This window comes from Abrus precatorius, unplaced genomic scaffold (genome assembly GCF_003935025.1).
Source record: "Abrus precatorius isolate BTA unplaced genomic scaffold, Abrus_2018 Scaffold8, whole genome shotgun sequence".
NCBI lineage: Eukaryota > Viridiplantae > Streptophyta > Magnoliopsida > Fabales > Fabaceae > Abrus > Abrus precatorius.
Window position 1 is genome coordinate 3,219,363 of NW_020874428.1, and position 20,858 is coordinate 3,240,220.

Genomic DNA, 20,858 nt, shown 5'->3' on the forward strand with positions numbered 1-20,858 from the left:
CATAACATATCAAAATTTACAGCAGTTCATGCTCATTCCCACATACTAAGGGCCTGAAACTATTCGTCTATATCATGTCAACCCTCAATTTTTGCTAAGTCCTCAACAGTTAATTCATCATTCTCTCATGGATAGGCGTCACTAGAATCCGCCATCATTTCTATATTAGGGAATCTCTTAAATGTATAACTGTTAGGTCTTTCTAATAAATTATGATCATGATAAGTAAATATATTATTCATGATCCAAGAAGGCCTTTCTATTCCTTTATATTGATAAAAACTGAGAGGCTAATGAATTTGATCATTGGTCAGGCAATCAAAAGGAACTGCATAATTATAAATTACTTCTAATGTGTACTCCCCATCACTTCCATGATATACTCTAAAATGTAAATGTACAACACATCTATATTTTCTAAATACATAATTTAATTTACTACTAACATAAACATCTATGATATCAATCCGTATGGGATGTGTTGTCATCTTTGCTACCTGTAGAGTGGTGTAAGGGTGAGCAACTATTCTACCTTTCAAACATAACGCAATTACATCATATCACTTATTACCATATTCATTAATATGCAATAATCATCACTTTATATCAATTATCAATTATTCTCTTCCTAACATATAAATTCATACAATTTCAATATATTCTTATCATTCCATTTTCAAATACGCACTTTCAGTGTACTGTGATCACAATCATTTGATGCCTCCAGTAGTTCTTAAGGTCTTACTCAATCATGTAAATAGTTGCTAGTTAGCTCATATAATACGGATACAACATATGCAATCATGAGCCCTTAGCAAAGGCATAGTCAGGAGTCTAGTCGGGAAACGAGTGTGAGGCCATGTGGCGCATTTGCACTCAACAATAATATGTGCACAATTGCAAATGTTGCTCACCACCCTACATTTCTCCGAGATTTCCTTATCGTCTCCAGACTCTATACCCCAATGCATCTCTGTAACTATTTATATCAATTCATTCATAAGATCGTACTTAATAGCACTTCTAACTAATTCCATATTACTCATCACTTACTTATTATCTCAATAATCACATCATTCAATAAATCATCAATGACTCATTCATCATTTTTAAGCATATCTCAACAATAAGCTTATATCACATATAGTACATTCATCAAACCTGTTCCACTATAATATTATACTTTTTCATCATATATTTCATATTTACACAGTATAATCAGTTAACCAACCATTAAACATATGCATATTAGCAATCTTTCTTCATTAATACTCATTACTCATACATACCTCATCAAAATTGCTACATAAACATGCTTTCATGAACTCGACATATAACTTATAATGATAAAATAGAGTTTCCCTTACCTTATAATGAATATCTAAACGAAAATTGATGAAAAAGAATGTCCTAAAATAGCACTTCTACCTAGATAACACGAATTTGTTCCTTAAGAACAAGATTCAAAGAAAATGAATGGTAAAAATACGATTGAACTTAGGGAAACTTACTTAGAATCACTTAGAACGAACATATTTAGAGAATAATTGGTGTTTAGAGAGATTTTATTTGAGAAAATGTAGAGAGATTTTAGAGAAAACGAGGGTGGGACGTGAGAGAATGTGAAGAAATAAAGTTTTATGCATGAAAACCCTTAAATACTCTCTTGCCACAGCAAAAATATCAGATGAAATTGCACCTTATTTTCTGCACTTTTTGTTACAATGAGTAATCCTTGCTACAGCGAGACATCCTCGCTGCAGCGAGAGTGCTCCAGAATGTTTCATTTTCACCACCTCATTCTCACTACAGCGAAAATTATCTCGCTACAGCGAAAGCCTTACAGTTCAACACTTCAAAACTCTTCCTAACATACCCTCACATGCATATTTATCATAACCATGTAGTTTCAATTAATATAAAAATAGGGATGTTATAGTGTGGGTTTGTAAGCAAGCCAATAGGTGGATAAATTCTAATATCACACGAGTTCTTAGTGATGGTTGTTGCTTTAGTTTTTGGAGGGATTAATGGGTAAGAAACATTATATTGACGAATTCATATCCAAGGTTATTTTCTGCAATGGTTAATAAAGAGGCGCGCGTGGTGGATAATGAACGATTTGATATGGGCTATTGGATATGGAAAATTTCTTGGAGAAGATAATTATTTGCATGGGAGGAGGATTTAAAACAATAGTTGTGGGAGACTATGGAAGATAAGAGGCTGAGGAAAAATGTGAACATGTTAATGTGGAAGTGTGATGGTAATAAAGACTACAGTATTCAGTCCACTTATCGCTACATTCATAATTACTTCATTGCAAGTAGTGGTTTAGAGTTGTGTCTAGTGCAGGATTTACACAAAATTTGGAAGGTCAGTGCACCAAGAAAAACAATGGTATATGTGTGTTATTTGTTGTTTAATGCAATTCCAGTATGAAGGAATTTAACCAAACGCAGATTGACGATTTCTTCATAAGCTTTTGGATTTTGTGATACCAAAGATGAAGAGGTACCGCACCTTTCTTTGTATTGTGATACTTCTATGAGACTATGGTACATGGTGTTTGAATAGTTTAGTGTTAATATATGCTTATCTGAAAATTTACATGAAACATTACTGAGTATGTATGAAATTCGATGTGAAAAAAGAAAATGAAAGGAAATTGTAATGATGTATTTTGTAATAGTATGAACGATTTAACTTTATAAGAATAATATTATTTTAGATAACAATATACTAAATGTTAGTGAAATATTTGATTCTATCAAGTGTCATTTTTAAAAGTGACTCATGACATAATTGTTTGAAAGTTTAATTATGTGTATGAATTGATTTAATGATCTCTTATCATGTATTGCTAATTTTTTTAGAGATATAATAAGTTAGAGTATTCTTATAGTCAGATTTTATCTTTAATAAAATATTGATGATTAAAAAAAAAATTAACATGTAATACATTTTAATGTATGTAGCTAATTACATTAACATCTCACCGAAACACATAATACGTTGTGGTATTTGGTAGCTAACTAATAATTGAGTACGTGTCACACGCAATATTTAATGCTTTGTATTTTCACTTTGTACAATAAATTAACTGTTAAATTTACTTAATATAGTAATTTGATTTTAAATTATATTAAAATAATAATAATTTTTAAAACTTAGAAAGTTCTTGTCAAAAAGTTGTTGCATCGTTGTCTTCTCTACGAGAGATGTCAAAATCATCCTTGAAATAAGGTTCCACACGATCATCATTTTAACATATAATGGTAACTATTTTAATTCACAATTAAAAGCATTCCTAAAGTTATTGAACAACTATGTACCAAATTATTGTGATCAAACCTTAATATTCAATTTTTATTACATTCAAAATATACTGTTTTAACAATAAAATATATACAAATATATAAATTAATATAATTACTTCCGCACATTAGATGTGACATGTATCGTGTTATAGTGTATAGTGTGAACTGCTCCTTATTTTTCTTTAAAGCAAAAATTCCAAACTTGAATTAATTAAAAATCAAATAAATTGAAAATTAAACAAATTAAAAAAATAAAAAAAAATAAAAAGAACCGAATTATATTATATTTAAATTAATTTTAAAAATTGATCTATTCCATCCAAACTAAATTTATATGTATATTTATAATTTTATTTATAAATTTAATATATCGTTATAAAATCATAATATGTAACTATTTTTTATGATTTTTTTAAAAATTATTCATTCTGTTATCTTTCAAGAATATGTTTTATTATTTTTATGATTAATAAGAAATTTTTAATTAATTTAAAATTATTTTTGTATATCATATTTTTTATGTAGATTTTATAATTTATTTAATAAATTAACTTTATTTAAAAATAGTGTAAAAATAATGATATAATTTTATTTTTAATTTCTAGTTAATTTAAATAAACTATAAAAATTGAATTATCCAATTCAATCTTAACCACTTATAATTGAATCAAATAAGATTAGATTTGATATTTTTTTGAACTAATTCAATCACTCTATAATTTTATTATTAAATCAGTTATATTTTTTATTTTTGTAAAAACTGATTTAGTCGAATCCATAAATACCCTCAGTATGATCTACAGAAATTCCTAAATTTAGCCTTAATCTCATTCTCATGTGAAAAAAAAAATAATCTCAAACTCAAAGTCTTAAATTAAACAGTCTCTAGAGAAATTCCTAAATTTACATCATCACTATCAATTTATAAAAATTATAGAAAAAAAAAATTTTGAATCTAAATTTAAATCAAGATCGTGAGCGTTAATAATTAAATTGATTCACAGTATATTAAATATGACGTTTATTTTTTAAGTATCATTTAAGACAATAATAAATAAATTTAAAATGTAATTAATAATGTTTTTAAGCTTTATATGCTAAGTTTATAACAGAAATAAATATAATTAATATATAATTAGGAAGAATGTTTTAAAAGGATAATTAAACAAAAATAAAAACATCAATTAAATGAAATAAATATTGTAGTAAGATTTGAAAATAGTATTATATTTTTTTAGGATGAAATATAAGTTTAATTTCTATAATTAATATATATTTTTTATAAATTGTTTTAATTCTTCAATAAGCATTTTATACTTTTGTTATACTTTGGCCCTTGTCACGGCTTGTCATTTTAACAATGTTAGGTTAACACGTAATCAAATATTTGTATATAAATTAAAATATGAGTAATTTTTTAAAAATATGAAAATTAATTCATAAATTAAATGTTAAATTCCGGTACTAAAAGTATATTTTAATTTTAAATAAATATACAATAAAATTATTTTTTAAAATACAAATTCCTAATAATGTTAAAATGAAAAATTACAATAAAGAGGTATTTATTATAAAAAATTTATCATAAATATTAAAATATAATTTTTTTATGCATAAAATAATTCATAAATAATGTTGAATGTAAAGATGAAATGTGCAGTTTATCTATTCTTTTATAATTTGTTCCTATCAACCATCTTAATAATTTATAAAAATAATAAATAAATAATTTAAACTTATTTAATAATTTTTAAAATAAAAAGATAATATTTATTTATTTATTTAATATATGATAAAAACTATGCAATATGAATATTATGTATGTATAAAATTTATTAAAATAATAAGATATTACAAAATTTAATAATTTAATATACATAAATGTCATAAATTTTAATTTTTTATTAAATTTTGAAGATTAATAATGGCAATTAAATTTAAAATTATTCAAAATTCTTATAATTTTTAATATAAAAATTTTAACAATTTCTAGAAGAATCAAACTTTTAGAATGTCACAGTCAGCAACAGCTCATGGATTGTTCATCCTCGAATACGACGCGCTGCGCGACCGAATCTGTCACTCTCTTTTTCCAAACGACGACCGAAGTTAACGTCGTTTTATATTTTCGAGGTAATTCATGCCGATGACGTGGCCAAAAACAATTCGGAAATCCACTAGAAGATTCGTAGTCGCGTCCGTAGGCGATTATCCTTTCTGGTTACCCCTCGCCGAAGAAAATCGATTTCGGAAGGATATAAGAAAAAATAAAAAAACAAAGAAGAACAAAGGGTTTCTGAATTTTCATATTTTGATCTAAATCTGAGGAAAAATCACTTTAATTTGAATTAAAATTTGAGTTTCTCACACAAAAGGAAGGACATAGATGGAATCTGAGGATTTGGTGAAACAAGAATTGGAGGAGTTGCAGAAACAATTGGGGAAGAAGCAAAAGTTTGAAAGCGCAGTTTCGTCCCTCAAATCCCTTCTCCAACGCACATATCCATCAGCTTCTCCATCTCTTCGTAAATCTGTATGCTTACCTCGTTTCATTTTTCTATTCTTATTCGAATTTGCCTTTATAACTGTCTTACCAGTTGTTGCTGCATTCTTCAATTTAATTCCGTACAGCTTTTTAGGTTTGCTTTCTTTTTCTCTGTTTGGTTCGAAAAAACTATTTTTGAATTTGCTTGGACTGATAAATATTGTTATGTGTATGATAATAATATATAAAATAAATGTGTGGAGAACCTAGCTCAATGATTATTGTGCCAGTCATTGATTCTACTAATATGTTTGAACAATTTTGACTCGAGTCCTAGTGATTTTCATCGGTATGTCATGCGTAAAAGCATCTGGGAAGCAGGGTCACTTTGTTAGTCCATAATGAATACTGTATGAACGCTTTAAATTCTTGAAATTGCATTTTATAAATGGTTTTTTGAACATGTGCTCAACCACACACAATAAGAGAAGAATATATAGCAAGCTTTTATTGGAAGTTATAAAATATCACATGATTAATGCATTAATAACATCAACTGCTATAATTTTTAATAAAAATCTACTATTTATTGATTTATTATTGTCCGCAAGAAAATCAATTTAACAATTGTTTTAATTTTTTATTTTACAATTACCAACGTATACAAAGTGGAATACCACAATGATTAGATAAATTTTAGTATTTCATAGTTACAATGACTCATACAAATTTTTAAAACATGAATTTTAGATTAATTTTGTATATTGTATTATAGTCGAGTAGTGTCTTGTTGATTTTAAAAATATTCCATGTCTCTGTCTCATTGTACCCCGTACTGTATCCGTGTTTTCTTGGAAGACAACCCTTGACGAGGTTTGTGGCATATGTGACCTTTGAGTAGGTCAACCTTCCCTTTCTCTAAACCTACAACAAAATGTTTGTCATTGTTTACTCAAGAGTTAAAGGGCAAGTAATTGACTGTGGTGTTGCTGCTGGTAGTTTTATTCGGTTATATGCCGAGTTGCTACTGTGTTGAAGACCAGGTATACTGCACCAGGTTTCTGGAATGCTGGTCTGGGCCTTTTTGAGCAGGCTTATTTGCTTGTTTCTGAATCTTCTGAGAAGGCGCACTTGAAGGCTTGCATTGCTCAGGCCAGGGAACATTTGCATCTAGAGGAAAATCCATTACAAGCTTCACAACCTGCTGATAATCATGCAAACAGAGGTGATTTTCTTTTCAGAATGACCCAATTTTTTTCTCTCTTTAGGTTGTTATTTATGGCTTTTCATGTTCATGTGTTGTCTGAATCCTTCAGAAGTTTCAAAATCATTTTACCTTTGTCTACTTGTGTTTACTGCATTTTGTGTTGATTCAGGTTATCTTTTTGAGGGGCACCTCACAGTAGATCGAGAACCACCACAACCTCAATGGTTGGTGCAGTCAAACCTCTTGACAACAGCTGCTACTCTCTTTGCAGCTGAATCCTCTCAAGCTGCAGCAGCAAATGATACCACACCAGAGGATGCCTCAAATGTGCTTCAAGAGCTTATAAATAGATTGGAAGAAGTTGTGCCCTTGGTATTTATCTGAAATCTTTTCATTTGTTTCTGATAACCATTGTTTACCAGTTTCAACTTTTCTCTCTTAAATATAAATATGGCTTTGAATGTCTAGTTTCAGTTTCTGTACTTGGATAACTTTCAAGAAAGAGGTATAGGACTCAATTGTTTCAGCTTTTTTAAAAAAATGAATTTTAGAAGTTGCTTTTTGTTTGGTTACAATTATAAATATTACTTCTTATTTTAGTGGGTAGCTAAAATTTCAACTTTTTTTAGAAGCTATTCAAAACAGCTTCTCTCAAATAGCTAAAATCATATTATTTTCAGCTTCTGTTGATTTCATGATCTTAACCATACAATCTGAAAAACTGAAGTGTTTTTTTTTTTTTTTTTTTTTGGAAAAAGTGTTTTTTTCATGAAAAAAAAATCTTAAACAAATGGGCTCGTGATGTGGCTTAGTCATTGTTTGAATGAAAATAAATCAGGCAATTCTAGATTCATTTGAGATCATGGACAAATTATTTAGGCTCAACTAGGAACTGGTGTACACCTAGTCAACTTTGAACAAGATTTTCTTCTAATTATATTAAAGTAACAAAGCTACTTGAAGGTTCAATAGGATACTTCTTCACAAGAAATTAATGTATCAATGTAAACAGCCTAGGTATCAACTTGACTTCTATTTAAATCCTTATATATAATGTTCTTTGTCACGGTTGCTTTAGTGGATTTGTTAATGCATTATCTGAAGGGTAACTAGATATAATTATAAACAACCTGCTCAGTTCAAACTCTTTGTTAATTTCTTGGTCGTGCTGTTGCTCTTTTCAACTTGCTTTTTCATTGATATATGTATTTTGTTAGTATGAGCAGCCATTCCATCATTATACTTTGCATTGTTTAATTAGGGGCATTTACTGTAATTTGCTTTTTCTTTTTGGTTAGATGGTAGATGAAGGTCATGTAGCTCCAAGAGCTCCTCCTGCTAGTAAAGAAGTTGTGGCAAAACTTCCAGTCATTATTCTCACAGAGGAAATCCTGGCTAATTTGGGAAAAGATGCAGAGTGTGCAATTTGCAGAGAGAATTTAGTTTTAAATGATAAAATGCACGAGTTGCCATGCAAGCACACATTCCACCCACCATGTCTAAAGCCATGGCTGGTATTTTCCCTTAGTCCACAGATCTACTGGAAATTTTATGTTCTCCTTTTGAAACCAACTTAATGCATTTGATACTGTGGAATTCTAGAAGGAATGACGTGATTAAATATAAAGTATGTTCTATTTTATTCTTTTTGTGGCAGGATGAGCACAATTCTTGTCCAATCTGTCGCTATGAGCTGCAAACTGATGATCATGCCTATGAGAGCTGGAAGGAGCGCGAAAAGGAAGCCGAAGAAGAGAGGAAAGGTGCTGAAAATGCTATTCGAGGTGGTGAATACATGTATGTTTAGATTACCATTAAAGTATGGTTAATAATATTGTTGTTCTTGTAATATTGGATTTGTTAATTTTCATTTGGTGAATAGTGTATTCTTTATTATTGAAGCTGAAGAGCTAATTCCCCTCAACTTTTTAGGGATGTTCAAGTGTTTAACAAGAGTTCATAAAATGAAACCCAACAAGCCATTCAAGTTATAACTATCCACTTAAAGCCAAAATGTAATGATTCATCGAAAGCCTATCAATGGAGAGTGGTGAAACATGAACTCTGAAAGTGGGTTCACATTATATTTGTCCATGGTTGGTATTAACAGAATAAGGGACTACAAAACTTGAGGATCATTTTGGAAAAACATCAAAACGATTTCTTACATTTTGACGGACGAATGATAAGTGAAACAACTTCACGAAACTGACCTGTTAATAAAGTTGCAGGTGATTAACGCCAGCTGTGATTTATTTTTCCATACAATGAATGATAATCAACACATGGAGCATCCATTCTTCAATTTAACATGGAAAACTGTAGACCTCACCTCAAATTCTATAGCTGAGGTATCAGAAGCTTTTGCTCGACTGATATTTATTGGAAACATTTTTGGTGGTCAAATATTTGTTGAATATTTTTTTTGTCAATCATCTCTAACTACTTATTAAGGGCTTATATCGGATGTTGCAAATCTTTAGGTTTTGATTTTTTTAAATATAAATTTAAAATAAACATATATGATTATAATAGATTTAAATTAGTTTTAATATACTTTTAACTCAATTCTAGAAAATCATACAATATAGTTTCAATTTTAAATTGTATTAATGGTAATGCAACGTTTAAACTTAATATTTCTAAAAAAAAAAACTTTATTATGGTTATTGTCATTAATGTCATTCCTATTGACATTGTCTTCAATTAACTAGTTTCACAATTGTTGTAGCACTTCTATCATTGTTGTTATTCTTGGCATCACTTATTGATCATTATCATTACTACTACCAATCAATCATTAATAATATTATTGTTACTATTATTGTTATCACTTAAATAATTCATCACTAATGATATTACTATCATTACTAGTTAACCTTCGGCGTTGTCATTATTGCTATTATTAGTGAACCATCATTGCCATTGTTGTCTTTAATGTCTTTTTTTCCCCTCCCTTTCCAACCATTGTAGTTATCATTATCAAAATTTGCCGAAGTTAACCATTATTGTTTACCAATCAAACATGAGGGAATAAGTGTAAGTGATTTTTGTAGTTTGAATATAAAATTTAACATCAAAATTTGAAGATGAAAATGGAAAAACAAACTAATTATAAAACTAAAAATAGATTTTAATTCATAATGCTTTCAAAATTAGTAACCAGCTTGAATTATTTCTATTCGTATGTCTTTTTGGTTTAGGACTATATATGTTTTTTATTTTTGAAATTTAAATGAGACTTTGAGTGGTTTAAATAACATCTCTTTTAACTAAAAATCGTGCATATAAAAATGTAATCAGAGAAAAAGTTCAGATTGATTATTTCAAATAATTATCCTTTTTAGTCAAAATGATATACATATAAACAAAAGAAAAAAAATAAGGAAAATAATTTTGGTTCATTAGTTTGAGCAACTAGTTATCAAGTTTTTAAGTATGAAACCAATACTCAACATAAAGACAATGAAATTTCAGTCAGTTTAAATCCGAATACATAAATCAAATAGGACTATATTGGTTTGATTTAGTTTTTCAAATTCAACTGTTTATCTAAAATAACGAAGGGTCACGGATCTTGTTTATTGGAGCCACTAATCAATCAATGGGGATGACGCCACTCAACTGATCATCTCATTGGTTTCAAAGAATGTTTAGCCATTAAAATGATAAAACAACCTTGCCATAACACTTCCACGTCATATCAACTATACCACAAACAATCATAAACTGTGCTTATTTTGGACAAGAAATATTAGCATATATACCAAAACCTTCATAAAACAATCGTAATTAATGTGGTGTATATCCACCCAAGTATATTGTGTAAATACAAATAATGTAGAACCTCTCACTCTCCAATGAATATTTTCTATTTAGTCAACAGTACCGTATGAAGTATCAAGCTTAAAAATAAAACTGAAGGCCTTATATATAACCCAGCCACATTTTAGCTTGGTACTAAAAAAACAGACGAATAATGACAAATTCTCACCAAATTGCAACCATTATTGACTTGAAAGATCACTCAAATATACACTAGTGCCTGAGGCTTAGGAAATAAAGTAACCAAAGCAGCACCACAACTCCACAATTTGTGCATGCAGTGATAGTAAAATTGCTGCTTTTGTAAAGCTTCCCCAGAAACCAAAGTGAAGATACCTCCATGACAAACTTGTTGAACCAACAGGAGCCTTGGATCCTAATAACTCGGCATCTGTCAACTTCCAGGTTTTACTCTACTCCACCTATTTGCGGGTCTTGGTGAACTTTGATTCGACTCACGAGGCTCCACAAACCTATCACTTCTAGTTGCAGATCCCATTGCATCATTCCTGCCACCTCTCCTGTCCTTATTATGTCTCTTCAGATGACGATTAGGTCTGTGTCCACTTGACTTTTTTTCCTGTTCAAATTCATAGACCAATGGTTGGATCCCTTGAAGATCAGGTTCTGGAACATACCCATTTGGCCGCTTGGATACATCCATTCTTCTAAATGTTATTGATATCCTAGTAAAAGTTTTAACAAAGAGAATAGATCAATAATGGGATTGGTTTAAAAGCCACAGAGAAGATATATCAGAAAAGGAATACCTTTTCATAGGAACTGCAGGCACACAATGCTTAGCTACATCAGCTCCATTTCCATTTAAGACAAGTACAGATCTGGAGAAGAAAGACGACTTATAAGATTCTGAACCCTCAATAACAGTAGGAAAATAGATGAAGAATTCAAGTTAACTAGATCCAAAGTTATGCATTCATAGTTGAAAAATTAGACATAACAATGGATAAATTCAGATAGAATGCTTACCCCACAGGTAAGGGAATAGCAAATGAACCATCAAATTCACCAGGGCCCACAATCTTTAAGTTTGATCCAAAAACTATATTGCATTCACTAAGAAAAGAGACAGTGCAAAATGGTCGAACAAAGTCATGGTTATCTATATGTGGAGGTATACAGTCCCCTTCTTCATAGATATTAACAATGCAACTATCTGGCACACAAGTAGGAGGGAGTACATGCCACTTTATCAGGCGTCGAATGATGACCTTGAAAAGATGAGGTATAGGGTCTACCATTGCATTCTGAAGAATACCAGGAGGGTTGCCATCTCTGTCCTGTAAGCAGAAAGTTACAATTTAGGAGATATGTTCCTTTATCAAACTCAATAGCCATTATACTGTGGTCCCAATTATTACATTACTTGGTTTCCAAATAAAAAAATGTAAAGACAGCATCGAAGAACTACTAACCACAGCATAATTGTAACAGCACCCAAATTGGATGGTTTGACGTCCCTTGCCCCTCATCCACTTCTGTGGAGCAGAAAACGTCCGATCTGAAAAAGTTAACAATTAACATCATATAGTTCCTCAGAAATAACACCAACCGACATATTTAATAGATTGTCAATAAACTGTATCCAAGTGGGGCATAAAAAGGAATGTTATTTTTTTTGTTTTCAGTGTCTATGATGTTTAATTAGAATATGCATAAAGCCCAATGGATGTAAATTGAGCCCCATCTGCCCCACCATGCTTATTCCTAAATGAGAAGAATCATGTGATTAGTTTCACAGTCATTGGCCCTGCTAAGTTCAGGGTGATCCTCAAAATTTTGGAAACATGAAAGTTACGTCTACAATCTACATAGATTTGGTAATTCCCATGGCCAGTGTAGTCCAAGGCATAAAAAAGCGCTGAAGTTAGGCACTAGAAAGGGACAGTGACTCTAGCTGGTTGAGGCACCGTCCGTTCATTTAGGCACATGCATGCCTTCCTGATTGAGACAAGCCATACCTTATTGATAACTGTTAGAAACCCAACAAAGTGTAGCCACCTAACTTGATAGTTATGATGCCAAAGGTATAAAATACTCAGAATGTAAATTGAAGGTTCTAATATTTTGTTTTATATGAGACAGGCTTGACTAGTTAATTTATAAATCAACACCCACCCTCCATTCTTTTCTCTACTCTGAACTCTGAATCACCCTTGTTTTGAACTCTGAGCCCTCAACCTCCTATGTTCTGTTCTCTGTGAAATACACACCCTCACTTTTTTATTGAATGTTTAAGATGTATTATATTTGAAATATGAACATGTCTTTTGAATTTGGTTTGTTTGCTTGACCTTTATAGTTATTTACTTGTATGTTTTGTTTGAAATCTATGACTTTTTATGATTAATTATGAACATGTAATGAATTTTGAATAATTCTTTTTTAACTTTTTAGCATTTATATGTATATAGTATTCATTAGCTAATCTGCATATAAAATTTCAACATAGCAGCCATCACGCCCTGTGCTGTCTTTTTGGGGTGGGCAGCTACATGTTACTATCCAAGAATGATAACTATTGCTAGGCATATATCACCATTATTCACATTTAGCATCTATCAGACTCAGTAGGATTGCGAGATACTAACCAATAATATAAATCAATACGAAGTTGCAGTTATAGATCATCAAATTCCTGATATTACTTTAAACTATTCAGCAGCTAAGCAGAGGAATGCTATAAATAATCAGATTACATTTCTATTAAGAGGAAATATACAGTTCAATCCATGAAAGATGTTACTTGTGTTGCTTTAATCCCCCAAAACTTTGTGTATACAAATTGGACCCCAAAATTCTCAACTTGCTAACAAAATCACCCCACCAAAGTTGTCTTCTAGTTAACAAATTCATCCCTCCAGAGAACAATTTGGATAAACAGAAACTTTCAGGACTAAAGCAACACAAGTAACAAATGTCAAATTGAATATTTACTATTTACATTAAATTCGTAGCATCTAGATGCCATGCAGCAGAATGTCTACAATTTTGGACACACATTAAATTGCATTAGGCACAGCTTTTTTCCTTCTTTCACAAATGTAAATTCATCAAACAGCAAGGATTTAATTAAAGTCAGAGGTCAATTATTGCATCATTAAACAACAACAAAACAATAAAGCAGAAAAGCGCACAACAAAAAACCAAAAAAGATAAAAACAAAACAAATGACATAAAAGGGTGAGATGAGATAACAAACCTTTCAATTCACCCTTTTTGCCCTTCTCCTGCAGAGAACTAACATAATTAACAATCCTTCTCTGCTCGGCAGCACTAAAAATCCCAGTGTGGAGTTCAATTCCTTCAAGAATATTCACAAGCTTCCCATTAACCCTCTCAAAGCAAAAGAAGTCTTTCTCACGCCTCACATTCATGAACCTTATGTACTCCCTCTGCTCCCTAGGCAAAGTAGGTTTCTCAGCAACAACCTTAGTCACTTCAAAAGCATTTGAATCAGCGACCACAACATTAACACCATTGTTGTTGCTATTATTATTGTTATCATTAGGTTCATGCTCTTCTTCACCAAACTCATCATCTTCTTGGGCCATATCGGCCCAAGACATTCTTGGGTTTGGACTCTCCACATTAGAAGTCACCTCTGCTCCATCTTTCCAACTCCCAAGAGAATGTGCGTCACAGTTATCTTCACCATCGTTTACCTCGTCGACGGTGTCGTTTTGAGGCCCTGCACGTGCAAGCAAAGTAACCAAACAGCGTCAGAAGTAAAACGCGAAACGAAGCGAGACCCAGTTCGAAAACTCGAGAATTTAGAAGGAAAGTGAGGGTTTTGTGACCTGGGTCGATGGAGCGAATGCGATCGGAGAGTGATTCGGTGCAGCCGGTGCAGAGATCTCGCGAGAGGAAGGGAAGCCAGGTGGCAAGAAACTCAGAAGCTGTTCTGAGATCGGAAGTTGTGTAGTTGAGGAGAAAAGGGTCGGTGTTGGAAGCGTTAGGTTGACGTTCTTGTTGCTCTTGGTGGTCGTCCATGGCGCTGAGTCAACTCGGATGCAGAATCGGAGAATGGAAAGAGAGAAAAGAGACCGCACAAAAAGATACTCTGCTTGCTTCTTCCTTCCAGTGAATTTTACAATAATAATTATAAGACAAAATAAATATACTACGAGTTAAAATTTCTAAGAAAATATATTTAATCTATCTTTAAAAGAAGATATTTAAAGATGTTTTCTTCTGTTTTAAGTATATTTTGAAAGATAAAGATAATGACACAGATAGTATTAGTTTTTAGTCATTTAAATAAAGAAATCAAAATTTAAAATTTAAATTTTTGTTTGTGTTTTACTTTCTTAAGTTTTATCTTTCTTGTCAAAATTTCACTATCTAGAAAGTTATTTTTTAAAAAACTTACTATCTTTATTGTCAAAATTTCATTATCTAGAAAGTTATTAATTTTTTAAAAAACTTACTTTATCAAGATTTATAACTTTTTTTTGTCATAAGAAAAAAAAATAAAGATTATAACTTAATAAAACACATAAAAGATACGTCAGTTAAGTATTTATTTCTAAGGGAAGGTATTTGACTTGTCAAATTATGATATATTAAGCTTAACTGAAGAAATAATATAAAAATAATATTTTATAAGAGTAGGACTAATAAAAATATTTTATGTGAAAAAAACTTTGAATTTTTTTAATGATAAAACTGTATTTATGAAAATTATATCAAGTTGCAAACAATTTTTTGTTTTTTTATCTATTGGTGAGGAAATAGAAGACTGAAAAATAAATATTAATTATGGTTTAGGGTTCTGCGTTATTATTAACGTGGAAAGTGATGTTACGATGCTTTAAAAGAAAAAATCATCTCATTTTATTAATGTCCTTAATGAATTTTGTTTAACTTTTAGATTAAAAATTAATTACACTAAATTCTTCCTCTTTTTCTTTAAAAACACTAACTCTGTCCTAATTCATTCTATTAGTAACTCTTTACACATTTTTTCTTTCTCTTAGTTGGGTAAATATTTAGGAATCTCTACTACTCATCAGAAATTAAATAAATATTATTTTAATTTTTTTATTGATAAAGTTAGGAAGAAATTATCCCTTTGGAAAATGAATTATTTATCTCTTGCAGGGTCACTCTTGCTTAGTCTTGTCTCATGAGTATTCCATCTTATATTATGTAAGTGCATTTTATCCCTACTGCTATTTGTAATGAAATAAATAGCATTTGTAAAAAAAATTATTTGGAAATCTTTGAGAGGGAGTAAGTGTCATCTAATTTCTTGGAACAAAATTTGTAAACCCAAAGATAATAGAGGTCTTGAATTTAAAGATCTCCATATGTTTAATAAGGCTTATCTTATGAAATTATGCTAGAGGCTTGTTACCTCTCCTAATGATTTATGGGTCCAAGTTGTTAAAAGTAAGTACAAGTTTTCTATAGATCAAAGACCTAATATTGGTTCTGGTCAGCATTTTTCTCCTCTTTGAAAAAGTTTAGCTGTTGTTTGGCCTTTGTTTTCTCAAGGATTAAATTAGATCATAGGTAACGGCCTAGATGTTAAGTTTTAGATTGATAATTGGATTCTCCTCATTAGGGATCTTCATAAATATGTTATTCAACCTATTCATGATTTAGATCTTGACTTACATGTAGCCATTTTCTCTTCTAGGGGAGTTTGGAATTGGGATAAGTTGTCTTCCTTACTCTCTGATAGTATTTACCATCTTATTACTCAGCTTAAACTCCCTTCTAAAGGTTAAGATTTGTTGTTCTGAAGCCTGACCATTAACGGGTCTTTCTCTTTGAAATCTGCTTATCAACTTACTATTAAATCATCTCTTTCCAACTATCCAGCTAAGAATGTTTTTAAATTGGTTTGAAAGTGAGATGGTCCCTCTAAGATTAAGTTCTTTCTTTGAAAAATTTCTCATGGTAAGCTTCTTACTAATGAGGAACAGTTCAAGAGAAGAATGACATATAACTCAATCTGTTCTAAATGCAATGAGGCTCCTAAAACTCTCATGCATGTTTTACGTGACTGTCCTTTTGCTAGAGATGTTTGGAATCATTTTATATTATCTAACTATTTTGTTCAATTTTTCAATCCCGGTTGGAATAGTTGGTTGTCTCTAAATTTATCTAATGAGTCTCTTAATAATATCTACTGCTGGGACATATTGTTTGGGATTATAGTTTGACATATTTGGAAGAATAGAAATGCTTTTATTTTCCAAAATAGTGTTATCTAGTCTAATATCTTAGCTCAAAAAATTCTCTGTGATTTTGAGTTTTTTAATGATTGTTGCAAGAACCCTTCAATAATCTCTCCAAGTTATCTAAGGATATAATCTCTCTAAAATGGATCCTTCCTACCTTTGGGTAGCTGAAATTAAATGTTGATGGTGCAATTTCTGTTGTGAAGGGAATGACTGCTTATGGCGGTCTTCTTCAGGACTTTCAAGAAAATTTCATTGCTGGGTTCTATGGTAGACTTGACCTATGTTCTCCTTTAGAAGTCGAGCTATGGGGCATTTACATGAGGATCAAACTAGTTATCCATAAAGGTGTTGAAGCTATTTGGGTAGAAAGTGATTCAAAGGAAGCCTTGTCCTTAATTTTGAGTGTTCAATCTAGTTTTCACTCTTTGTACCCCATGATTCAAGGGACGAGAAATCTTTTGAAATTTGTTAAATTTATCAAGTTTGGCCACATTTGTAGGGAAATGAACCAATATATAGGTTAGTCAAAAAAGGCTTAAAGGAATTAGTTCCTTTTTTCATTCTAGAGGATACTCCTCTTTTCTTGTATTCCTATCTAGGTATTGATTACTTTGGTTTTTGGACTCCTAGGAAAGTCCTTTAAGTGTCTTTTTTTTAGGCTTTTAGCCTCTTTGATTAGTTAAAAAAAAAAAAAAAACCAACTCCTAAATTTTATTTAGAAGACTGTCAATTTGATTCATAAAAGGAAATCAATTATATATTTTTTCAAAAAAGGATAAAAAAAATTGTTAACAATTTAAATCTAAAAATTATTTGGGAAGATTTTTATCTAATATTTTTTAATTTAATAAAATAATTTTATCTATAAAAATATATATAATAATAATTTTATTATTATGATTGTTATCATTGTGGTGTTAATATTTAAATTTGAATTTCATAATTTAAAAATTTTATTTGAAAGTTAAAAGTTTCTCATAAATATACTAATAAGTTATTAAATGTTGTATTAGTATTTTTAAATTTAATTTTTTATATAAATGAAATTAAAATATATAAGGAATAAAATATTTATTATTATTAAATAACAATAAAATCAGTTTTCTTTTGTTATGTGCATTAAGAAATAAGAAAATATAATAAACATGAATTTGGATTATCTGTAGTTTTGGCAACAACTACAACTTGTAGTCTAAATTCACTTAAGTAAAAAAAAATTTGCTTAAGCGAAATTGAAAAACAATGATTTTTACTTAAGCGAATTTAGTAAAAAAATATTTTTTACTTAACTCAAAAAATTCACTTAAGCTAAAATTGTAAAAAAAATTAAAACTTTATCTCCTTCATCTCTAAACTATAAAATTTTTAAAAAACCTTTATTTCTTACCAATGACTACTTAGTTACTAAAGACCTTTACATATATCATCCAACAAATATCACAAATGTTATTATTTAGTGTGTTACTTGTACTAATCATTAGTAAGGTAAAATTATTTAGAATTGAGTTAAGTTATTGAGAATGACGATAAAGATTATAATAACGATAACTCTGAAAAAGTGATTGAGAAATAGTTGATCACATGATATTGCATAAAGTTTCTCAAATTTTTTGTAATATAAAGAGAAAAAAGTTTATAATTTTGGCTTAAGCAAATTTTTTTTGCTTAGTGAAAATTATTTTTTTATCAATTCGCTTAAGCAAATATTTTTAATTTAAACAAAAATCATTTTTTTCTAAATTCGCTTAAGTAAATTTAGATTGTAGACTGTAATTTCTACATAAACCGTGGAAGATCTAGATTCGATAAATATGTGTTTATTATCAATAACGCGTATTTTTTTATTAGATAAAAATAAATTAAAATAGCATGTTTAGAATTATAAATAAATAAATAAATTAGTGGAATTAAAACTTATCATATTTTTAAACAAAGATAATTGAGTTAGATAGGTTTTTAATTTTTTAAAATACAACAAATTTTGATTTGAGTTTTTATAATATTATTTTTTATTTTTAGATTTTTAGTCATCATGAAATAATCATAACCAAATTTGATATTGTCCCGTATCAATTTTGTTACCTGCGCCACTTTTTTATAAAGTTATATAAAAAAGATATATTAAAATTAAAAATTTTTAAAAAATGAGTTAATGGAGAAATGAAATATGAAATGCAACCCTCACAACATTCACTTTAGACCCTCACAGCATACACAAGTACTGTTTGATGCACCGAATATGAGCCAAACAAGAGTACTGCTTCATTTCATTTCATGCACATATCAAACTATTTCACTAGCTAAGTATACATTTAGACGTGTCTTTTCCTAACCCAACGCTTTACATAGAATAAAATTTTACTTTAAAAATATATATATGATACACTAACAAAGTAAATTTATCTCATTTTATTAATTTATTAACAATAAATAAAAATAAAATAGAATAATTTATTTTATCCTATTTTTTTAATCAAATCCTTTAAACCCTAAATTTCTCACTATGAATAAGTGATGTGGGTATAATTGACAAATCATTTTGTTTTTATATCCTCACTCAAAATTAAAACGAGTTTTAAAATTTTTTTAACAATTATTTATTATTTTTAATTTTAGTAAATCAATTCATAAGCTATCCATCGAGTTAGTTGGCTAAGTTAAATCAGCATTTTTTGGTCCATTCAAATGAGTCGACATTTTCACACCGATCCATTTTTATATAAAAATTTATTATTTTAAAAATGGAGTGTTTCTAGGAGTTAGTTTTTTCTATAACGTTTTAACTAGCTTTTTTTTAACATTATTAGTTTCTTTTTTAATTTAGTATTAATTTTAATTTTTCAATTTACATTTTTATTTAATTTTATTTAATATAATAAAATATTAATTATTGATTATTATAATATTTACTTTTTAAAATTTATAAAATTGAAAAGTAATCATACAGTAATAGCAAAAAAAAAAAAGTAATCATACAGTATATTGGTAATTATTTATGTAAATATTTTTAATTTAATTTAATAATAAATGCAGTGCAAAAAAAAAAAATATACTAGTTAAATAAAACACACAAGTAAAACAAATTTTGTCCGCATTTACGTTCTTGGCTCTAGAGAATGGAAATTTACTGTTAAAACTTACTGTTTGATTTTTACGATCAACATATTATATCCAAATTAAAAATAAAAAACGAATAAACCTTTTAAATTAGACTAATAATTGTACTTAAACAAGCAAGCAAAACTTTTGTAACAAGAAAAAGAACTACGACCAATCCTTTCATTTCAAAATAAAAAATAATAATTTTTAAATGTGTTGTAAATTAAAAAATATTTTATAATCCTTTTATATGTGTAATAATTATTAAGCAAAATTACTTTTTTCATCCCTTAACTTTATTATAAAATTTATTTTTTTATTTTTTTATTTTAGTTTTTTAACTTTTAAAAAATTTCAAATATGTTATTTTATGCTAAAGACCTTATCTTCGTTTGCAAATTTTGTCGTGATACATGTAATATTTGTTACTATTCATCATTTTTTTTAGATTTCTAATATAGTTTTTGACAATTTTTCTTTTCTATTTTTTTTTTCTTATACTCAAAATTCTATCTTTTTATCACTAATATCAAATACTTATTTTCAAATCTCGAATTGTAAACAAATTAACTTTTTAAATATCTATTTTTCATTTCTGACAAATCAAAATACATATTTTTATTTTTTATTTTATTAATTTTTTATACTACCCTAACTTTTCAAGTCTTCATTAACAAGAATATTGAACATAAATTGAATAAAAAAAT

General features: G+C 29.1%; 2 protein-coding genes across 3 annotated transcripts; one reads left to right on the forward strand and one right to left on the reverse strand.

Moving 5' to 3' along the window:
- The first annotated feature begins 5,552 nt into the window (after positions 1 to 5,552).
- On the forward strand, positions 5,553 to 8,959 carry LOC113847657 (E3 ubiquitin-protein ligase AIP2). The gene is made up of 5 exons (XM_027476889.1): positions 5,553 to 5,853; positions 6,805 to 7,030; positions 7,182 to 7,384; positions 8,311 to 8,526; positions 8,670 to 8,959. The coding sequence occupies exons 1-5, from the start codon at positions 5,707 to 5,709 to the stop codon at positions 8,817 to 8,819; spliced, it is 942 nt and encodes a 313-aa protein (XP_027332690.1). The 5' UTR covers positions 5,553 to 5,706; the 3' UTR covers positions 8,820 to 8,959.
- A 1,810-nt stretch (positions 8,960 to 10,769) lies between these two features.
- Positions 10,770 to 14,950, reverse strand: LOC113846545 (RNA demethylase ALKBH9B-like). 2 transcript variants are annotated; one of them, XM_027474948.1, is made up of 6 exons: positions 14,659 to 14,950; positions 14,061 to 14,549; positions 12,274 to 12,359; positions 11,828 to 12,138; positions 11,608 to 11,679; positions 10,770 to 11,523 (listed from the first exon to the last, which is right to left on the reverse strand). In XM_027474948.1, the coding sequence occupies exons 1-6, from the start codon at positions 14,849 to 14,851 to the stop codon at positions 11,232 to 11,234; spliced, it is 1,443 nt and encodes a 480-aa protein (XP_027330749.1). In that variant the 5' UTR covers positions 14,852 to 14,950; the 3' UTR covers positions 10,770 to 11,231. The 2 variants fall into 2 exon arrangements, with proteins under 2 accessions (XP_027330749.1, XP_027330748.1); XM_027474947.1 differs by having other exon boundaries at positions 14,611 to 14,942.
- Between the last annotated feature and the right edge of the window lie 5,908 nt (positions 14,951 to 20,858).